The sequence below is a fragment of the Harpia harpyja genome, chromosome 9 (assembly GCF_026419915.1).
Source record: "Harpia harpyja isolate bHarHar1 chromosome 9, bHarHar1 primary haplotype, whole genome shotgun sequence".
Lineage (NCBI taxonomy): Eukaryota > Metazoa > Chordata > Aves > Accipitriformes > Accipitridae > Harpia > Harpia harpyja.
Genome location: NC_068948.1, coordinates 18,511,453 through 18,534,747, shown reverse-complemented (window position 1 = coordinate 18,534,747; position 23,295 = coordinate 18,511,453). Strand labels below are relative to the sequence as shown.

Genomic DNA, 23,295 nt, shown 5'->3' with positions numbered 1-23,295 from the left:
GCTTTTGTTACATTGATCTCTGGGAGAGATAGATAGATAAATAGATGGATATCAGAAATTTTTTTTTTTATACATTTATATATAAAAAATAACTTTTTTTAACTGGTGAGCTTCACTAAAGTGAACAGTTGAGGAACTGACTCTTTTGTTTAAAAAAAACCTGCAATTTCTGATTTCTCACAGAATACAAAATTGAATAAACTGATTTATGATTAGTTTAAGATAAAGGACATTTTTCCAGTTGATAAGAATGCAAGTATTGAATAATAATAATGTGAAGACCATAGTACTCACTGTCTAAATTATATGAAAGCACATTGCATTGCTTTGTCTTTTTACCTAATGGGAATTATACTGTGAATTATATAATGTACTTAATTTTGTTTGAATCTGAGTTACACATTTTGTTGTGGTTTCAGCAGTTCTGATTCTGTGTCCATGCAATCCTTGTTGCACATAGATTGGTAGTTTACAAGTAAATAATGTGTTACAGGCAAAAGTAGTTATTCTAATTTCTTTGCCCAGCTCTGTTTTTTATTTCTTAAAGTAGGAGAAACATTACTTTATATGTGCTTCTTAATCAGTATCAGAATTGTTGTTTTACAGTATGAGAAAACTGTTGTCACTTTGTGGTCAACATTTCTTTGAACAGGCAACTGACTTTAGGCTCTGCATGTTTCACAGATTTAAAAGAAATCAGGTGGGTGATCCCAGTTCTCTACATTAAGAGGTTTTGTATGCGGAAAGAATGGTTTTGTCAGTTGTCAGTTGCTGAGGTTTGGATTTGTGGATTACTCTGGGATATGCATCTGAATTCCTTTTCTAGTCCCACAAATATTGCATGCTGCCAACTTTTCTGACTTTGGAGCTCTAAATTAAGGCCAGTTCCTTTGCTCATCCCACAAACTCTTTCATGTTTTTTAACCGCAGCCTGAGAAAGGCGCCTTGGTTTCAACAGCAGCAGACCAGCATATGTTTACTTAATTCCTAAGACATGATGACAGTGGTCTCTGTGCCACTAAAAGCTTTTTTCTTTATTATTTTCTGTTGAAGCTGATTTCTAGAAGTTTTTCACATGCCACATGTTTTATTGCAGTGTCTTCAGTATGACCCGTGAACAGCAATGGAAATTAAAGGAACAGCAACTGAAACTGCAAATTGCTAAACTAGAGACTGCTATCGAATCTGATTTAGCAGACAAAAATGAAATCCTTGACAAGATCAAAGTAGAAAGAGGTATATTTCTGAAATAACTGTCATTTTCTCATGATGTAAGATTATCCTGGTTTGGAGTTCAGGTATATTGCCCAGAAAAATGTAGTTTCTGTTGTTGGTGATTTCAGAGCTGCCTTTTAAGTGTACATTTGAACAATATACTTAAGTTATGACCAGCTATTAAGTACAAAAATTGACCCAATACAGGTTATGTGGTGAATGAGGATCATATAACTCCAGCTGCATTCATTCTTCTTCTGTTGGGTTAATATTTACTTTTTATTCTGTATATCTCCTCTCCTCTACATTGAAAATTCTTATGGAAGAGAGGACCATCTGACAGTGACTCTCAAATTATAAACCACTATTTTAATTTTATTTACTACACAAAGTTACATGAAGCCTATATAGGCCCTTGAAGATGGTTAACTGTCTTTCAACTTTGTGAATTCAGAATTTTTTAATATTTTTAGTATATACTAATTTCTATTTACAGCTTTGTACATTTACAGTAATACAGTTTTCTTCCCCAGATTGGCACTTAATAGCTTGTTGTACTCTTAAACTGGATCACCAGGTTACTATGCTTTCAATTTCTATTGCATTGAACTTGCTGCAGCTTGAGTAGGTGTTGTAATACCCTTCAAGGCCTATGTATCTAGGTTTTCATTACAGCTTCTTGTCTTTGACAAAACTTAGGCAGTATAAGTTTCTTCAATCACATACTTCAGAGTATCTGTCTTTGCTGCACATCTCTTTTAAGTTCAGCGGGAGAACTGAAGTACTGTTTATCTTAACCTACTGCCTGGAATTAGTGTAGAAATAGTGTCTTGTCTACCCTTTGTAATTTAGCATATGAATCTTTTTTCAAAAATTCTTTTCCAAAACTAAGAAAGATGTTAAATAAATGAAGTCTTGAAAGTTCTTAATGCTACAGAAGACGAACGTCATCTTGCCTTTTTCCATGTCCTCCTTCAGTATTTCTTGTTTGTGATCATGTAATTTGGAACTGAATTTTTTAGTAGTATTTTTCTGTCCATAACTTCATAATGTGTTTTGTAATACTTAAAAGAAATACATTTAGACAGAAAACAGAATACCTTACTTCACATTGTGACTACATTTGCACTTTTTTTTTTTTTTTTTTTAGAATACGGTATTTGCAGATGCTTTATCAGCTTTCCCCTTACCCCATTTCCTTTAGTAATTTATTCTTGTGTTTCTTGTCTTTTCAATGTGTCACAGACTCTCAGCCATAAATTACAATAGCTGTTTGATTCATGTTCATTTTATCTTCCTGACAGTGTTGTTTCATGCAAGTCCCAAAAGGCTGAAATAAGCTAATACAAAATCTAAGTAGAAACAATTACTACAGTAAGGATTGGTGTCACTTATCTCATAAATTCTTACTGTGTATGCCTTTACTTGGTAATATTTATGTCTAAATAATTTTTTTTTCATTATATAACCTCATGCCTTGCTGCATTTGTTGTTCATAGTTATAGTACTGTTTTATGCAGAGTACACTATTTGCTAACTGCAGTTTATTGACAGTTGTGTTAATGGACAAATATTTATTCTGTGTCAGTAAAAGCTGACATGTGAAATATACAAGTAAAAATTATATTTCAGTCCCTAAATATTGTTCTTCTGTCCATAAAACTACCCAGAAAAATCAGCATAAATACAGTTCTGGTTTTATTCCATGGGCTAACAAAGAAGGTAGTCCTGTTGCCCTAAGTTGGACCTAGACAAATAGAGGGTTTGTCAAGGAAGATGGAGAGGATAGATATTCTTGTACATGATGGTACGTAGATTATGGGATAGTAAGCAAAATGGGTCTCAGTTGTCTTGGAAGTGTGTACTTTTTATTTACAGGGAAAGACAGTGATGGTTTTCTTTTCTTCTCCCCTGCTACCTGGTTGGTACTGGTTGGTCTATAAGAACTCTTTCTGTGAATTTATGTAGGAGGTGAACAAATGTGGAGGCTTTTGCTGATTAAGATTCTAAATATTTTCATTTTTTGTGAATATATACAAATATTTCATGTGGAAGACACCCATGCAAGTTCAGATTTTGAATGGGATTGCATATATTGGCACAATATGTATTTTGATTACAACTGGGAAGAGTATTATTGCACAGTCCCTTAGGTGTCTTATAAGGCCCTTATCAACAGAGGGCTATCTGCAACTCTGTTAGTCTGCTTCCACTTATGGCTCTGTAGCCTTTCACGCAAGCTGCTGTGGCAGTGTTTTCGAAAGCCTTTGGGACAGTGTTTTTCCCTCTTTCTTGTGCTGTTACTGTCATAGCCTTGCTACTGAAAACCCTGATGTTGTTGTGATGATGTGTTCTTGTGGGATGTGGTCACTGATGGTGTGAGAATTGCCTCTTCTCTCCCTGCTCTTCTTCCCCTTCAGTTGCAGCTTTTGGGTTAAATTAGGGGAAGCAAGCTAAGCAGCAGCCAGCATGCAGCACCAACCCTGATCTAAGTGTGCTCCAGTCAGTGCTGATAGTGTTATAAGTAAAAACAACCAATAGAGAGTTTGAGTGGCTCCTGATGAAAAACAGTTTAGTTATATGGGAAAACTGAATGACAGGACCCTCCTGTCACTTCTGTTCCCTAAAGGCTATTGTGGAAGTATTCCCTTTCCTTCTGCCTCTTTCCCTGCATGTCTTACATTTTTATCTTTGGTTGGGATCATAGAAAAACAGCCTGTTGAGAATCTGGAGAGGCAACACGGACAGTGCTAAGGTAGACTGAGCTGTGCTATTGACAGATTGGCCCATTTTACTTCAACAAGCTGTAGAAATTGCCTCCGTTTGAACAAAAGCTAGTCTTCCTTCTAGATAGCATTTACAGTTTTGAAGTTAACTTTTTAAGCAGCAAGTGTGAATGAGTATTAAAAACGTGTACAAAAACTTCACTGGACTTCGTGTTAGAAAAGGAGTGGACTGAGCTTGCTGCTCTTATCAGAAAATTCATGACAGTGAGATAGAACTACTTGACGAGGGATATTTTGTCTCCTTATCCCTGGAAAAAGTGCCAATTCAGATCTCAGTTTATATTGTAGGGAAAAGAAATGACATCAGCATGAGGGGCCCTTCTTCTCTGTAGGAGACCTCACAACAGATATAAGTCTTTTGGATGTTATTTGGGAGAGTCCAGAAGACTCAATTGCTGATAAGTGTTTCACCATCTTTTATGAAGGCCTGCCTTCTCTGCCCATTCACAAGGCTTATTTTAATTGTTCTCTTATTTCCATTCTAATTTTTAGGCCTTTGTGTTTCTAATTATATTTTCTTATCAATTGCACAAATGCATTATGTTTTCCTCATAACTTCAGAGAATTAAAACCTTATTGGTGATTATGGGTTTGAATTGAAAGTGACTCTGTGCAGTCCCAACACATGTATGAGGCTATTGTGTATGGGAGCAATGGCATTACAGATGATTCATTTTTAGTGAAGATGTCATTTAATATATAAACTCTGCAAATTTATAACTAACTTGATGTCAATTTTTGAAACATTTCAAAACCCTTGAGACTAGCATCTCAGCCACCTGTTTCCTGTTGAGTTCAATCCTCTAAACTGAAAAGCTATTCTGTAAAAATAGCTAAGATGTGCATCATGCCCTGAGGGTCAATAGAAAAGATGCCAGCATTAAAAAGATATTGTGGACTGTTTTGTTGAAAGCAGTAGAATATATTCTCAGCTAAGTACGTAATGTTTTACCAATCAAATCCCACGAGTGCAGATGGGAATTACAAAGGCCATTACTTGCATGTCAGGTTGACAGTTAACATTTATATCATTCTGACATAAAATACAAATTCATAATATTTAAGTGCATGGTATGAGAATATAACTTTGGGACTTTCAAAAAACAGGAAAAAATGGAAGGAGAAAAAACATTATTATCAAGAGAATAAGGAGTTTGGTCAGGGGAGGAGAGTGAGAGACTACTTTTGGTCCTTAGAAACCTCAATGATTTTGAGAAAAGCTTGCTTTTAAAACTTTTCCATGTGAAAGAAGGTATGTTGTTAAAACTAAATTATTTTGCCTAATCCTTAAGTTTTTTCTCACATCTGCTTGAGAAATCATTGTGGCTGTAGCTATGTATTAGTGGGTATTTGTGTAAAATCTGTGTAACCTCTTACTGATAAGTTTAATGGTGTTTAGTCATTCAGACTGACAGAGTTTTATATCCTCTCTATTCCCCTCTTCCCTCCCTTTCCCCAAAACAGAAAGCTGTACTTAGTTGGGCATATCCTTCTATTTAGAAGCACACAAAGTGTACATTTTTGACACTGTAGGTTTCCTTTTAATGAAAGTAAGAATGTTTTGCTTTTTTTAATCCATACATCTATATCAGATCAAAGAGTAGTTTTCTATCCCTCTTCTTCTGTTTAATACCAAAGATTTCCCTATACAAAATAAATCAGTTTCTACATTTTAAAATTAAATTTTCATGCATAAGTTAATATAAAAAAGCAAGTTTATAATTTTTATAATTATGTTGAATTAAGTAGAATATCTTCTTCTTTTTCTATGTTAAGACGAAAAGGAAAAGCTCATGCAAGAGAACAAAGACCTGCAGTTATGCTACCTGGAACATAAGCAACAACTAGATGAACTGAAAAATCACGTGAAGTTTTTGACCAAGGTGAACTCTATTTCTGTTTAGAGTAGGAGCAAAAAAAAAAACCCCATTCTGTTTTATGCAGGGTGCAAATACTTCTTGAAAGTAAAAGAATACAGAAATAGTGTTTATTCATGATATCAAGCAAAATGTCATGTCTAGTGAGAATGCATCTTGTAATTCTGAATGTATTTCTTCAATATTCATTCACATCTGATAACACCTTTTCATTAAGTATTTCTGTTTCAGGAAAGTGATGTTGATGTGGCAGAACTCAGTGAAGCCCTCTTGCTTATAAAGGTAACTTACAAAGAAGGAGCATATGGGGGGTTGGAACTAGATGATCTTTAAGGTCCCTTCCAGCCCAAACCATTCTATGATTCTATATATTTTGCTTTTATTTTTTTCCTTTTCTTGTTTTTTTAACCCTTGATTGACTGTTACATGTCTTCTACACAATGCCTGGGATTTTCTAGGGCTGAATTCTTTGTGCATCTTTTAGTAGTTAATGCTTCAAGCTCATATTTTGTCATTTTTCAGTTACAGTGAAGCAGAAGGGAAGAAGAAAATATTGCCAGGACGAAATCTAGATTTATGTAGATAATTCATTATAACATCAAAAGTGAATTAAACCAGATGCACAAGAATTTTTTTTTAAAAACTTACTTTTTCTCAGTTAAATGACTTATCATACCATCTTTTTTTTCATATAATTTTTATTAAAAAACCATTTTTGTTTATTCTGTAAGTTTTGGGAGCATACTATAAGCATGGAAGTTCTAAAATGTGATACAACGATGCTTAGCAACTTCTCTTTGTTTATTAAAACAAAAAATGAAAATAGATAGAAAATTTTCAATTTTTTTCTCTGGCACATAAGTTGTAATTTTATTGTTTACAGCGAAATTGAAAATGAAGTGGGGGTGGGGGGAGAAATCAGTGAAAAAATAAGTTTGCATTGTTTCCACTGTTCCAATGACTTAGGTTTTATTTTCTTGAGGAATTGTTTAGTGTAAATAGAATCTTTTTCCACTACTGAAATGCAAATGATAATTCTGTACTGATAATGAAAAAAAGAAAGAAGAAAAACAAACAAGCAAGCCTCCTCCCCCCCCCACCTAGATGACAATTAAACCCCTGTTAATAATGACAGAAGCAATGTAGACTTAAGAATAATAATTCAGGTTTTGTACATTCACTAAAGCAGGATTATTAATTATATAAAAGGCAAATATATTAAGGGATTTGTATTTTCATTGGTTAGACAGGAGTGATTGCTTCTGAATATCTCATACATTTCAATTGGTTCCTGGTAATCACAAGATTACATTACTGAATACAACTGTGACACTTACTGGACTACCTCATTCCTATTTTTTGTGTTACCACAAACTCAAAATTGACAAAGTTATGCTTACTGTCTTATTGTTGTTCCAAAATTGTATCCCAGTGTTACATTTAACCAGGCACAAATACATCCAAATATTTTGCAAAACTTTGTTCTAGTAATTTTTCAAATTTGCTCCAGGTTCGAAAGCAGCAGAAGAATGGGGACCTTATGTTTTTGGAAAAAGTAGAAGATGATATCCATAAAGATTTAGAACACTCCATGCGGGAGCTGCAATTAACACATGCAGAAACAGTGCACGAACTTGAAAAGACAAGGAATATGTTAATTGTACAGCACAAAATTAACAAAAATTACCAGGTACTAAACTCTACTCACAGTGGGTAATAACCTGATAATAACATTTTAACATTTGTAGCACTGGAACTTGTCATAATTAAGAATTGCAAATTGAGCAACAAAGCCAGTCTGTTTATAGGTAACCTAACATAAGATTTGCTGTTGTTGAAATATTGTTTAAAAAGCTTGAGATCCAAATAACATAACTTTAGTCTTCTAACTCACCTTGATCAGAGCCCTCAAACCATGCCTTCTTGGGATTATCTTGGAGCTCTTATCAGGTCCTCACAGGAAAAATAGTAAGTGTACTTAGCAAATAAGCTTCCTTTTCCACAGCACTCTGCTTTTGCTCTCTTGTGCTGGATTATTGGCGATCATATTTTGACTTTTCATTTAATTAATCTAAGTTTAAAATAACAAAATCATTAAAGAAGCTATTAGGAACATTGTCCTGAAAGAATAGGTAGTCTGTTTTTCCTAATAGTGTTTTTAGATTTTGCTGAAATTCGAACTGATTGGTGTATTGCTGAATTTAAGATTGCTTCTATTTTTGTGTACTTTAAATGTTCTTTCTTCAAATCTAACTGTATTTTAATTTGTAGCCAAAACATGTGCAACATCAGTTCAGACAAGCCTCAAAAGTCCTTTTTCTGTGCAAATTTTTTTCAGACTGAAGTAGAAGCAGTGACACAAAAGATGGAAAGTCTACAGAAAGACTATGAGTTAAAACTGGAACAGTATGTCCATCTTCTTGATATTAGAGCTGCACGTATCAGAAAACTAGAAGGTATCTTTAAGTATATTCTTCTCTAATTTTTTTTACCTTTTATCTCTTGTAAATTATTTTTGTAAATTTGTTCTTCAGTTGAAACACTTTTCCGCTCCTAAAAATAGTAGAAAGGTTAGTTCTTTCATAGAAAATTACCTGTGTGCTGTTTCATTGACTTAAATGGTAAAGTTATTAATCAAACAAAATTCAACAAAGCAGTTTATGCTGCAGCTATTGCTGAATAAGAAACTACCAAACTTAATTTTATTTTTTTTTAAATAAATCCTGCATTTATGGTGAATCTTTTATTTTGTTGTCCTATCATTACATAATCATTTTGGTGTTGCTAAAAATCCCAAAGTCATGGTATAATATACCTATGGAATATTTCAATATGATGAATTTAAAATGCTGGTTTAATGGCTTCAGTGTGTAAAAGGTGCATAGGAAGCCTGAAATAGGATACCTTACAAACCCCAGTGTCATAACAATTTTCATGCTTTGTCTCGGAGTTGCATCCCCTGTACTAAAGGACTGCATGATGACTTATGTCCTAATTCTGTAAGCATGTATTTTGATTTGCTCACCATTTACCACCTGTGAGGCCAGGCAACACGTAAAGGTGTTAGCTGATAGTTCTGTCTACTCAAGATATTACAGAGCTTAAAAGTCAGATGTATTCTTTCCTTCTCTGGCAAATTTAGTTCAACCCTACAACAATATGTATTTTTGCTTGTTAAACTCCCTTGTAGTCTGTTATTAATTTTTAGGGGCCTGTGTCTATATGTATATTGAAGCAGCTCTATTGTGGAGGGATTCGCGATTGTTGTCAGTGTGCTAAATGAGCAGTAGATGTATGATTTTTAAATGTGTGATTTCTTTTTTGGTAATGCCTTTAAAAAAGTAACATTGTTAATATAATTGAATTATATTTTTTTTCTTTCTACTCAGTCATTAATTATATTTGGTTTTTAAACACGATGGTCATATTGTAGCTCTATTTTATTTGTTGCAGCCCAACTGAAAGACATTGTCTATGGTACAAAACCACATAAATCCAGACCAGAAATATTGCCAGGTGATCCAGTGGATGAATTTGATGAAACTTTACATTTAGAAAGAGGAGAGAACCTTTTTGAAATCCATATCAGCAAAGTGATCTTCTCTTCTGGAGCTATGCACGCTTTTGGTGACCATGAACCTGCAACGTTTTGTACTTACGCATTCTATGACTTTGAACTTCAGACAACCCCAGTAGTTTATGGGCATACCCCATCATATGACTTCACTTCTCAGTATCTTGTGCAGGCTGATGACTGCTTCTTGCACTATATACAGCAAAACAGTATCACACTTGAGGTTCATCGTGCATATGGCACAGATTATGAAACAGTTGCTGCATGTCAACTGAAGTTCCATGAAATCTTGGAAAACAATGGGAAGATCTACAGCACAGCAAATTTAGTTGGTAATTAACATATCAAAACGTATTCTGTTTGATGCAGTGTTGTAAGTGACAATTAAGTAATGTGTATTTGGCCAACAATGAATTCATGTATTACTATTTCGAAAGGGGAAAAAAAAATGTTTACACAATATGATATTTCATGTTGGATGTGCAGCATGTTCTGGTGATTCTACCAACAGTTGTGGGAAAGCTTTCACAGGTGCAATTTTGCCCATAATGGCTGAGCACAAAGATGGTGTTAATATAGAGATCCTGAAGTACGTGACGTTAGAAGTATGTAACAATCTTGTCTAAAAATAGCAAGTGATTCTTTGTCTTCTATAAAGGTTACTTGCAAAGTGTTACTACTACATATGTAAAGAATTTTAATAAAAGATGGTATCACCTTACTCAACAGAATTATACAAAAATAACATGAAGAACAGTAGTTAGTAGAACAGTGTACTTGATTGCATTGTAGTACTATTCATGTGTTAGAATTTCTCTATGAACACTGTAGAGAAGACATTTTAAAATAAGACTGATTTTTTCATTTTGCTTTATTATTTTATATATTGTTGTGTTTTAGTTGTTTAATGTAAGTTTCTTTCATCTTCTGAGACTGTTATTGATACAAGGGGGCCCTACTTCAACTGTGAAACATACAGTCATTTCAGTGAAGTCTTGTAATATATTTAAATGAAATTAAATTATTTTACTTTTGCATGTGCAATTTCCCTGTTCGGCAGAATATACATTAAAAATAAAAACATTTCTGCATTATAAGACTATCAAACATCAGTGCTTTATATCTGGCCCAGATGTCATAAATACATTGCCTCATTCCTTATAAATAAAGGAATAAATGGTAACAGTGGTTGTAATTTAAACTGGTAAGTCAGAGGTCTTCATATGATAGTCGTAAGGCATCAAAAAGGTGCAAATGATGGTGATTATGGTTAATAATATTTCATACAGTAGCATAATCTAGGGGGGAGTTGGATTAGGTTGTGTGCATTATTTTCCTTTTAATTTAATTCATTGATTTAAAATAATTTTAAGATATCCCAGACAAGCCTGTTTTAAAAAGTACTTGATATTCTGTGCTGCTTACTTTTTTCTTTTAGAAGTATCAAATCAGTATATTCAGAGACCTCTAACTGCTCACTTTTGTCAAAAATCTGGTTTAATAAGCCATTATAAAGTGGTATTTTTGCCAGTGATTTAAACTGGATACCACTTTGAGACATTTCCAACTGTTGACATACAAAACTGTCCTAAGCTTTATTTACCTTAAAGAGATTAAAATAATGAACTTGACTTGACTCTATAGCTTGGACAGTAAATATTGCAGATTACCATATGAAAAAATGGTCATGTTTTGGCTCATACATGTTGAGCCAGAGGAGTTGTTATTTCTGTTTCTAACATGAACTGCACATCTCATGTCACAAACACTGTCATAATGCATAGTCACAAGATAACTAATCTTTAATTTGTGGCGTTTCCTAGCTTTTGACTGAAGTACTTTAATGCTGAAAAGAAAAGTAATGCAATCCTATATGTATTTATTCCTTAGGAATCAAAGGAAACATTCAAAATTATGGTATCGTAGAATACTGGATCAGCTTACGAGTTCCTATGGATCAAGCTATTAGTCTCTACAAAGAGAGGTCAAAGGCCCTGGGGTATACAACATCCAATTTTAGGGAATGTGAACAACCGTCCCAGGTACATTTGGGTTTGTACTTCACAGTTTTGATATAATAAACTGTTCAAAATTACTTTTTCAGTTCAAATAGTTTACTTCAAGTCTTGATATGTTCAAGGTTAACACAGTTAAAAGTTCTTGAACTGGAAAATATCTTTAGCAGTTGAATGACGTGTTTTTCATAGAAAGAGGTAAAGAACCAGTTGAATTATAGCTTTCCTGAAGAGACAAAGTCTTCAACTTCAGTTATTTTTATTAAATTGGCGCTAGAATCTTTGAAATGATTTTATTTAATTTTCTTAACCTATAAGTGCCAGATTTAGGTAACATTTTGTTCTAGTACAATATTCACTGATGTTAAACCAGCTGGGTGTCAGATCAGTATAACAGGTGAAGCGGTTGTTCAGAAAGGTCTCAAAGTTCTTAAAGTTTGAGTATTATGAGATTGAGGGGGTTTTTTGTTGTGTTTTTTTTTTTTTTTGCTGGATAACGAAGAGAATTTTGATAATATAATGCACTGTATAATCACATTTAAATAAGGGTCACAAGCTGGAAAAGAAGGGACTTTCAGGCATCTTTAACAATTGTTTAAGAAATAAAAAAACCAGGTTGAAATGTATAAATTAAAAACATTTCAGAGTTTCTAACAGGCAATTGTTTTATCTATAGCTGTTTAAATTACTGTAAGTCTGGAGTAACTTTAATGTTTTATATTATTCCATAATGTAAATTTATATTATACTAGAATCTCAATGGATTCCGTGACGTAATCTGAGAAGTATTTTAAGTGTATGAATTCTATTAAAGCTCAGTGTAGGCATTTTCAGAATAACTTTGTGTTTGATAACATTCACTTTAAATGTGATTTTTAAAAGAATCAAAGGTATTTTTAACTAACTCACAAAATCTGGCCATTGTTAAATGCCCAAATCTGTTATTTAGTTTTCTCTATTTTTGATTATGTTATTTCTAGCTCTGTTACCAATCCAAACACAGTTGAAAGGTAAGGCATATGGAACAGAGCGTTTTGTTGTAATTATTGTAAAATTGCAAATTCAAACATGGCAACTGAAATATACTGATCATACAGGAGAAAATAAAATAGGAAAAATGGCAGAAATGAAGAACAGCTTCTACAGAGCTGTTTGAAACACCGCAGTTTTGAGAAATATTTCACAACAGAAACTAAAAGTCATATAGCTATAGCAGATGGTTACATTATGTTAAGGGTTCTGTCAGTCTGCTGCTGCAAAAGTAGCTTTGGTTGTGCATTCCAAAATTTAAGCTTTCACTAGTTAAACATACATATAAAATTTTCTGTCCTGTATAGTGGCAGAAATCATGGAAACATGAACTGTGCCTAAACTGCTATAATTCTTTTTTTCCAGTTTTATATGTAGCCAGAAATAGTAGTCTTGAGGTTGCATATTAAGGACTTAAACTGTCATGTTTGGTTTTCTCATTAACTATTTCAGTGTGAATTATTTAATCAAAATATTTAACATTTTATCACACAAAATCAAATTGATACATGTTTACCCGTATACCAGAAGACAAGCCAGATAATTATGTACAATTAATGAAAATAGCTGTGACTTATTACAGTAAAAAAGGAGAGCCTTTTGAGATCAATATAGATGGGGATTACTCACTTAAGATAGTCATATTATTTGTTTTCTTTGTTCTTTAATTTTTATTAAAATGAATTTCCCAGTTTGCCAACTATGGGTTCCACAGTATGTACAAGCCATGCTGATAGATAATTCAAAAAATTTGTGATGTCATTGAGTTTTTTAATTTACTTCAAAGATTTATTATTACTCTTCAGATGCTCATTTCTAATTTTTGTAAATTATTTATGTAGGTAAAGGTTTTGGAGGAAGAAAAAAACAGAGGGGTCTGCAGTGCAGTTTTAATTATCAAAAAGTACATATATAAAAGGGACTACAGTTATAAAAATTTCTTGATACAGGATAGTTGCCACAATCAGAATCCTTAACTTTAAAGTGGCACTAGATATGAATCATTCTTAAAACTGTGATCTCCACTGCTTTGTAGATAATCAAATGACAAGGAGATCATAAAACTTTAGAAGAATAAAGCAAACAATAACAGACCTGAAAAGATTAACCTCTTATTTCCTTATACCAACAATCCAAGAGAGATGTCATTGAATTTATAGAACCAGTAATATTTTGACATATAAAATTAAACAGTAGTTGGAGTGTCATTGAAATAATCAGTTATTTGTTCTATTTATACAGTTCTTAGAGTTCACCAGCATAAGAATTCTAATGTTTTTAATTTAACTTCTTTTTCATTTAAAGCAGCAGATACTCAGAACTGCCCAAGTCAGCACTTCAACAGATGGCAATTTAAATGAACTCCACATTACAATAAAATGTTGTAACAATCTACAATCCCGAAAAAAACATCTTCAGCCAAATCCTTATGTTGTCTACAAGTTCTTTGATTTTGCAGACCATGATACTCCCGTCATTCCTAGCAGCAACAACCCACAAATAGATGACCATATGTGTTTCCAAGTGCCAATGAACGCAGATTTAGACCGATACCTAAAATCACAATCCTTAACCTTTTATGTATTTGATGATGGTGAAATGGAAGAAGGTGCTTATGTAGGGAAAGCCAGTGTGCCTCTTATTTCTTTAGCACATGACAGATCTATCTCAGGTAAGAATTAGACTTCTTTAAACTTAACGAAATCTTTAGTTCCTATTTTCTATCTCTTTAAATCTCTTTAAGAACCAAACTAAAGACAGGTTCTTCAGAGGTATCTGGACAGGCTGGATCGATGGGCTGAAGCCAACTGTATGAGATTCAACAAGGCTAAGTGCTGGTCCTGCACTTGGCTCACAACAACCCCATGCAATGCTACAGGCTTGGGGAAGAGTGGCTGGAAAGCTGCCCATTGGAAACGTGATACGACAAGAGGAAATGGCCTCAAGTTGCTCCAGGGGAGGTTTAGATTGGATATTAGGAAAAATTTCTTCACTGAAAGGATTATCAAGCATTGGAACAGGCTGCCTAGGGAAGTGGTGGAGTCACCATCCCTGGCAGTATTTAAAAGACATGTAGATGTGGTACTTCAGGACATGGTTTAGTGGTGGACTTGGCAGTGTTAGGTTTACGGTTGGACTCAATCATCTTTAAGAACTTTTCCAACCTAAATGATTCTATGATTCTAAAACCCCTTATCATTCATCTACTGTTCTTTTCTGACACAATTTTAAACTCCAGTGGAATCCTGGAAAGAAATTCTGTATCTCAGTGTTACTTAAGTCATAGCTAGTGAAAAGTCTGTGTCAGAGTTTTGAAACTGATGAATGATTTTTTTAATATAAACATTAAACTTCAGACATTAGAGAAGGAAAAGACCAAGGGAGAGAGAAAAGTTTCAAACATCTCTTTCATTTACTAAGACAGTACTAACTGAATGTTCCAGCACTGTTGCATTTTAACTCAAATTTTAAGTGGTGTTTGGTTTTATGATTATCCATCAACTGCAATGAATCTGAACAGGATGCCTGTACCTCACAGGGTGGATTGCAATAGTAGGATTTTCTTCTGATCATGACATTTTTCTGAGATTTAAGAGAAAGCAGTAAATATTTTCTTTAAAATCCACAAGTAAAAAAAAATAAATTAAATCGAAGGAACCTGGTGTTCCAACATTCATCTATCATGGTCCTAAAAAGAATGAAAAGTCTTTTAAATCCTTTTTTGTTCTCTATACTGGCCCAGGTATGTAATAATTGTGATTTGATAAATAATTATAATTTGAATGATGTGTCACTCTAGCACTGACTAAATTTAATTGCTAATTAATTACTGATGCTTTCTTTTTTGTTAGCATTTTAGCAATCTGTTTCCATTTGTCTTTTACCATTGTTTTTTGCCTTGAGAAGCCTACCAAATTTACCAGTTATATTTCTCACACTACTATATTATGAGTATCTTTCATTATTAGGTAGAAAGGCCTTGTTAGTCTTAACATCAGGTGGGAAAGGCTGGCTGAAACCTGACTTTCAAAATGTACTGCTTTCATAACTGACAAGATATCTGTGAAACAAAACCTGTAGGTGTCTTGAAATAACTCTTGAAAAAAATATCAGGTGTTTTTCTCTGGTTCAAAAGTAACTTGAAAATATTTGATATCTTCTTTTACTTGTCCTTTTCTATGTTCTAATGATAAAAAACCGTTTCCTGGCATATGCATACTTTTTCCTACCTCCTTTTCTTCTGGTGTTGCTTCTTTTTCTTTTTTTCAGGACTGATATGTTAATTTAAAACATGGTTTCTTTCTCTGCATGGCTTCATTTTTTTTTTCTCATTAGTTTCCTTTTCTAGTTTTGGCTAACGTACACTTAAATAATAATAATAATAAATTAGAATAACAAATTGATATGAGAAATCAGCCTCTTCAGCAGAAAAAAACAACAAAACAGATCAAGAGCTACACTTGGACTCTTAGAGTCATTGTCAGCTGGAAGTCCTGATATGATGTAGTCCAACCTCCTGACCCAGTTAGAGCAAGTTGCTCAGGACTTTGCCAAGTTAAATTTTGAATATCTCAAAGGACAGAGATCATCTAGTACCTGCCTAGTCAACCTGTTCCAATGTTTGATCACCCTCATAATAAAAACTTTTCCTTACAGAGTTTGGATTTCCCATGTTCCAACTTGTGTCTGTTGGCTGTCCTCCTTCTGCTGTGCACCTGTGGTTCTGTCTTTTCCACACCCACCTATTAGGTGGCAATAAGATCCTGTCTGAGCCTCCTCTTCTGAAGGTTGAACAAATCACTTCTTTCAGCCTCTTCTATGTCTTGTGCTCCAATGCCCTGAAGCTCTTTGTAGCCCTGCACTGGACCTGCTCCAGAATATCAGTGTCCTACTTGTGCTGGAGAGGCCAAAACTGAACGCTGTATTCCAGATGCCATCTCACAGGTGTCAAATAGAGAAAGTGTGAAACTTCCCTGGACCTGCTTGACTGCATTCTTGCTAATACAGGCCACGGTGCAGTTGGCATTCTTTGCTGCCAGTTTGGCTGGCTTATATTATTTTTGTCGAACAGGACCAGCTCTTCTCTGCAAGGCTGCTTGTGGCCAGTCAGCCCCCAGCCTGTACTGCTGCTTGGGGCTATTCCTGGGCCAATGCAGGACTTTGCATTTGCTTTTGTTTATCTTCATGAGGTTTCCATCAGCCTATTTTTCTACTGTGTGAATAGCGGGGCTGCCTTCAATGCATCAACTGCTCCCCGCAAGGTGATGTCAGTTACAAATTTACTGTGCTGTTTATAATATAAAAGCTGCTTAGTGATTATTTCATTGTCCACTATAAGACATTCATGAAAATTTTAAAATATGATTCTATAATTATTCCATATAAATGGATAATAGGAGAAAATGTGCAAATGAATTTAGGGTGTTTCTTTGTTGTTAAAGATTTAGCAACTCGCAGATTTTTAAAACCCTTACATTTTCTTTAACAAAAGTTAGTATTAGTAAAACATGGAAATGTTTTAGTTAGATCTTTTGAAAGATGTCAATAAGAGTTAGTTATCTGGTATTGGATTATCTGAGAAACCTACAGGACATCTCGAATGAACACAGTAATCCAGTCCCTTCTAAATACTGTATTTTTTAATGTCCACAGTGTTATACTGGATATACTTGGATCTATAAAACACAATATTTTGACACTATTTAGCTTCTGAAATGAAGACTATTAAGTTACTTAATTCCTGAATCCCATTCAGTTTTGCATTGTATTTTCTTGTGTATGTATAGAATAAGATAATTTAGACAAGATTTGCATTTTGCTTTCAGGTACTTTTGAACTAACAGATTCTGAAAGACGTGCTACTGGTACCATCACAGCTGAATTAAAATGGAAGTTTGTCTACCAAGCACCAACTGGATCAACAATGGCTGCAGACTTAGTGAATTACATTCAAAATGAGAAATCAATGGCAACTAAATTACTAGCAGAGGAAAAAACGCAGACTCCAGCTCTGTCTCCTTCTTTTACTTCATCAGTGACAGTAAGTAATTTAACAAACTCACAGAAGTTAAGAGATATAAAAGACCTATTGCAGCAGGTCATTTAGTTCTTCCCTGATGACCAGGATTTGTCCTTACTGCAAAATAATGCATAGTACAAATACTTCATATAACCACCATCTGCGACTTCTTTTGGGAAGTGAAATCTTTCTTGTGTCCAAAACTTTTTAAAGTCTTTTATAATGGTAGATAACTGGTTAGCAAAAGGGTGGGGAGAAAAGGTAGGAGAAATAACAAATATTAAATGTCTTCCCTATAAATTTAGTGCTTATTAATTCTCTTTCCAATGTAGATGTCCCACATAAAATGTAGTCACTTGCCTGTGCAACTTCAGGGCTACAGTTGAAATTTATGAGAGTCATTAAATCACCTATTGTTTCTGTGGTCTCTTAGAAACTCAAACATAACTCAGTCAGTTGGGGTGTCTTTGAGCCAAAAGAATTGTCAAGCAGCCAGACCCAAGCCATATGTACAGATATGTAGGTGTATCTGCACCACACGCTTTCTTATTCTGATGCCTGGAGCATGGTGCTAAGATACCCAATAGCGTCTTAAAAATCACTCATAAATTAAAAATAGTGTAAGGATTTTTTTGTGTGTATAAAAATCAGTGGAAACGAAGGATAATTTCTACCTTCACCAAGAAAGTAAAGCATGAAGAGTAGTAAACCACTTTTTCTTTTTTTTTTTTTTTTTTTTTTTTGTCTTTTGTATTATAACATCATGACAGAAATATTTCTGGATCATTCTGTTAATTTTGCAACTATTACCAGTCCCTCTTCTGTTTCTGTGTTGAAATTCTCCAAAGGGAGTGGCAGGAGGAAAGGTGTCAAAGATATGCTAAGCCTACAGAACAAGAAAAGAAATCAAGCACTCCATAAATGATGATAATAAATCATTCTGCCACATACATGATACCACTGATTTCAGTCCTACAATTATTTCTCACCTGGAACTCACATTGCATTCCATAGATGTTCTGTAGCGTTTTATACCCATTTGTGCCTGAATTCTGAAAGATATCTCCATTTGTGGGGATTGCTTATTCAAACATAATCTATATCATCTTGCCTGTTTAGAATTGAATTTAGTGCAGTTAGATTTAGCTTTGAGAAAAATTATGGTCCCTCAAAATTTACTGTAAAATAAGATGGTTAAAGATGGCAATAAATGGTCTTCAACTAGATTTGTTTTGTTACAGAAACCAACACCCAAACCAAGGCAGCGTGCCACTCAAGCAGACAAGAAAGTGTCTTTTCTGAATCTTAGTACTATACAGAAGGCAGTAAGTTTTAAGTATTTTGCTCATGCATGTTGAAGCAAGAAAGGCTACTTATGTCTCAGTGTGGACAATTTGTAGAACTAATAATCAAGAACACTCTGTTTTGGCAGCACAAGACTGGGATGTCCCAGGCAAAGAATGATAGCATAATACTGTGTATAGGTGGGTGATACAATACAGGGATATTTGTGTGACTCCCTCAGAATTGCTTCCTCCACAGTTTACAAGCTTCAAATTTCATAGACTTTAGGGCAGATTCTAACAAGACCAATGAACTGTCTCTGCACTGTTTCTCAGCTCTCTGGGTTATTAACTGAAGTGTCTTTGTACAGTGTATCACTTGCACAGACATATAAATGGCTCTACACAAACCAGCTTGATCCAAGCAGATCCCAAGTGTTGTGCTAATGAGATACACAATTTGACACAGTTCAGAGTCACCTCTTAAACAAGGTTTATCAGCTGAGATTACACACACTGTGAAAACAATTACACTTCTGAACTTGGGATGCACTATCATGTACATCTTTCCAGACTCTAGGAGAGTCTGCATGGAACTAACTCATACCTGCTGTATGGTGTAAATTTTCATTTGATCTTAAATAATCTGCCTTCAGAGAACTAAGAATAGGATGTATTTATTCTTTTAATTAAATCCAGTAAGTTAAGGTAGGTTCTTAAACAGCTAATTATAAAAGGTTATGAGTATTATTATTAGTTAATAATGTTGCATTAATTAATTAAAAACTAGCTGTGATCATTTTTTCCATTTGTAAATGCCTTGATTGGATTTATTTTTTGAAATTTTAACATCAGTTTTCAATTCACAGGTTCTTCTGCTATTTTTTAGTTTACCATGACTAGAACTTTGTTCTGAGCCATACAGTATAGACTGGAAATAAGAATTAAGTCGATCTCTTGTATTTATTAACTTAAAAAAAAAACAAACAACCAAAAAAAACCAAAACAAAAAAACCCCAAATGTTGGTGAAATCAAATGTTTTGAGAGCTTATGTGTGGAAAACTGAAATGTTAGCCATATAGTTACACACGCAACATATCTTCAGCTGCCCAACAGTAACTTCTCAAAGTTAACAATTTTTTACAAACTAGGATTTTCTAAGGGAGACAGCTACTCAGTCTCCATCAGAAGTCTTCATTACTGGCTGGGCAGCTCCCCTAGCTGTTTTAAAAATCCAAGCCTCACTGTCTGGCTAGAGACAAAAGTACTGTTAGAAGTAAATAATGAAATAGCTGGGGCTTCTCTGATGTCTAACTCTTGTGGTGAAATGGCAAGAGAGTGTCCATGCAAGAGAATTACAAGTTCAACAGATTAAAACTGTATAGGAACAGTCTGTTTCATTTTCCTGTTCATTTTCTGAATAGCAGAGAATCTAGTTCTTGGTTATTAATGTGACACATGCCAAAGCAAATAGTTGTTTTCAGAAAAGGAGAGTCGCTAAAAAAATAGGATGAATGGTTTGACTCAACCAAACCATTTGTAAGAATTGTCCAACCTCATAGGTAGAAGCTATAGCAGAGGATAGAATCAGTAATGCTAATGCAGGGAAACAAAGGAGGACATAATTTCCTGTCCAAATGCTTCTCCACCAGTAAGTTTATACCTACTTCTGTGTGTTAATTGTCTACTATATATTAAAGGCTTCCCCTTATTTTACCCATAACTTAGGGCTCTGTTGTTGAAAATAACATGGAACTTGCACAGAAGATGAAGGCTTCAAGAGTTCCAAGTGTGTCAGAGGTATGAGATTATTCAGGTTTTGCGGTTTTATATAATATATTGCATTTGAATTCCAGCTGTATGTTATTTCTTCAGAGTCATGCATCAAAAATCAAAGTATGGTAAAGTAAGATCTCAAACTTCTCTGAAATATGAAAAAAGTGATTTCTTGTGTTGACAATCTTTTTTTGGCCATTAGAATGGGAGGAATATCTCTACTTACTTCCTTCAATGTTTGGATGAAGTTTATTTTGTCTTCCACCTAAAAATTTCTATTATATAGGGAGGGGAAATGAAGAAAAAATGGGGTAACTTTGGCATATTGTTAAATATATAGCATTCCAAGGAGAAGAAAAGTATTAAATATTGTAATTTGTAATGGTCCAATTGGTTGTGAAAGTAAGTTGTGGCAGATTGGCAAACTGTGGTTTCTAGTGGTGTAACACAACATTTAATCACTGGCTCTTATCTTTCACTCCTTTCACTTTTCTACTTTAAAGCTCATCTGGGGCTTTGAGAAGTTAAGTCTCACTTCCATCACAGGTGGTGTTGGTCAAGTAGAATAATGAAAAAGTATTCTCTCTCTGAAAATTTATCCACAAAACGCAACTCTGTCACTGAAGGAATTAAAAAGAATGGTCCAACATTTTCTAAAACACAGTGGTTATGACATCATCTATGCCAAAGAGGAGCATAAGAGACATAAAGTCAGTTTTCTGTGACTCGAAAACTTGAAGGATAACCTTTATTTGTAGAATAAGGCTCTTAATTGTTTGTTAACATTGCTTTGCTTTGTGTGGTTCCAAATGTGTTAGAATAGAAATAACTCTTGAGGTCCAGTTTTGGAAAACCCAGATGTTCTGTGGACAGCTGAAAGTTATCTCATGGTTTCTGAGGGTGGGAGATGAGGCATCAGTGCCTCTGTGGAAAATTCAGTCCTAGAGGAGAATTGTTGGATAATAAATAACGTGTAGCAAGTTTCCATGGAAGATGCCATGTCTGTAATGTTATATTCATTGATGAGGTATTACTTTGTGTAATTGTACTGAAAGAGAAAGAAGGGAATAAGATTACTTCAAAGTTATGCACTAAAGATATTTTACCTTAGATAACATGTTTGTATTTTGTAGCAAAGCCTATTCTTTTTTATGTGATTTTAGTTTGCTTTTGAAACAGAAAATATTGTATAATTTAAGTTATAAAATTGCCAACTGAGTAAAGTGGTGGTGGTTTGTTTGGGGTTTTTTTTTAAACTGAGTCTTGTAGAACTGAAAGAGGTGAAATATAAATGGAAATCTAACAGGCTGTATATATGTTGACAGGTACCAAATTATTATAATAGTTACATTTTCACAAATACACATCATTAGAGAATTGTCTTTCTACTGTATCAATTATTTGTTACTGCAGTTGACAACTTCTCATTGTTTCTTGCACTGCATAAGCAATATAATTGTTTAAAAGCTATGCATAATGAGTGTGAGCCAAAACTCTTCAAGTTTTGAACATTATTAACTTTTACTGTTCAAGGAGTGTTATAAAGACTGTAAGTTTATCTATTTTTATATAGCCTGTGGTACATGAATTTAAACAAGAAAGGCTAGCAGATGATGAGGTAAAGCAGATGGCTGAAGAAATTCAACAGGAAAAAGAAGACCTCTCACATCTGTCACAGGGGCAGTTGGCTGACCAAAGCTCAGTTACCTCTGGAGATGAGACAGAAATTACTGAAGAATTGGAACCAGAAGGTAGAATTCATTTTTATGAATAAGTAACTGTATTTTCTTAATAAATCTATGTCTCTTTCCATTTTCTTAAGCATTTCTTACTAGCAGTGGGAGCTGCCTCATTATGAGAAGCTTCATGACAGAAATGGTATTCTGGTGTACTTTATAGTTGAAGCTGGGTGGTAGATATGGTGGTGTTATTTTCTTCCCAAATGGAAACTGTATTGTAATTGAATGCAAAAATCTGGTATCTGACCTAGATTCATAAAATATTAAAGGAAACCTGGCTTCTATTTTAAATGTCTTTATATTCTCCCTTAGAACTATGCTGTTCTAAAGACTATTTTAATGAATATGCTCCTTTTGTCTGCAGATAACAGCCAGTGCTGATATCGGAAATCCTTTCAGACAGTGAGAGGGGTAGTATGCCTTATCACATCTGTGACATAAAGTTGTTAGAGGCAGATTTATTTAAAGATTATAAAAGCCGGGTCATCCTGTTCCACCTCCAAGCTTGAACTGTTTATCATTGAAATAAACCAAGTCCATGATACCAAGTTTAAAGTAAAAGCACAAGCAGGATGCTAAAATTTTATGTTCAGTTGTTTGCAGCTTCTGCATAAGAATTAATTAGAAAAACTGGAAAAACATGATGTTGAATCCCTGTTGTGTTTTTAAGTAAATTGCTCTAGAGAAAAAAGACCTGAATGCTTCAGAAAATAATCCACCTGCATACAGAACTAATTTTTACCAAAAAAACCAAAAAAAATCTTCTTCTTTAAATGTACATGGTGTTAAATGTAGTCAGAGGAAATCCACAAATTCAGGCCATATTCTTATGCAAACATAACTGTTGTTCATACTTCAGTTCATCACAGGACTTACATCATTCCACTCATCAACTTTCATCTGGGAAACATTACTATTTTTTTAGCAAATCAGAAAAAAATACAATTTCAATTACTTTAAAGGTCATTGATTTGCCAATG

At 34.1% G+C, this 23,295-nt stretch overlaps 1 protein-coding gene across 11 annotated transcripts in view; it reads left to right on the top strand.

The window, feature by feature from the left end:
• RPGRIP1L (RPGRIP1 like) overlaps window positions 1–23,295 on the top strand; it is an 84,748-nt gene that overhangs the window by 32,134 nt on the left and 29,319 nt on the right. For 6 of the 11 annotated variants that reach the window (XM_052797296.1, XM_052797292.1, XM_052797294.1 and 3 more), the window contains 12 exons: window positions 1,097–1,236; window positions 5,778–5,884; window positions 6,110–6,160; window positions 7,389–7,568; window positions 8,217–8,334; window positions 9,332–9,784; window positions 11,343–11,494; window positions 13,802–14,168; window positions 17,323–17,537; window positions 18,758–18,841; window positions 20,529–20,600; window positions 22,150–22,327. In XM_052797296.1, coding sequence (XP_052653256.1) covers window positions 1,097–1,236; window positions 5,778–5,884; window positions 6,110–6,160; window positions 7,389–7,568; window positions 8,217–8,334; window positions 9,332–9,784; window positions 11,343–11,494; window positions 13,802–14,168; window positions 17,323–17,537; window positions 18,758–18,841; window positions 20,529–20,600; window positions 22,150–22,327 — 2,117 coding nt within the window. Of the gene's footprint in view, window positions 1–606; window positions 701–1,096; window positions 1,237–5,777; window positions 5,886–6,095; window positions 6,161–7,388; window positions 7,569–7,781; window positions 7,847–8,216; window positions 8,335–9,331; window positions 9,785–11,342; window positions 11,495–13,801; window positions 14,169–17,322; window positions 17,538–18,757; window positions 18,842–20,528; window positions 20,601–22,149; window positions 22,328–23,295 lie in introns of those variants that run through there. The other 5 variants (XM_052797293.1, XR_008236689.1, XM_052797299.1 and 2 more) reach the window with 5 other exon arrangements.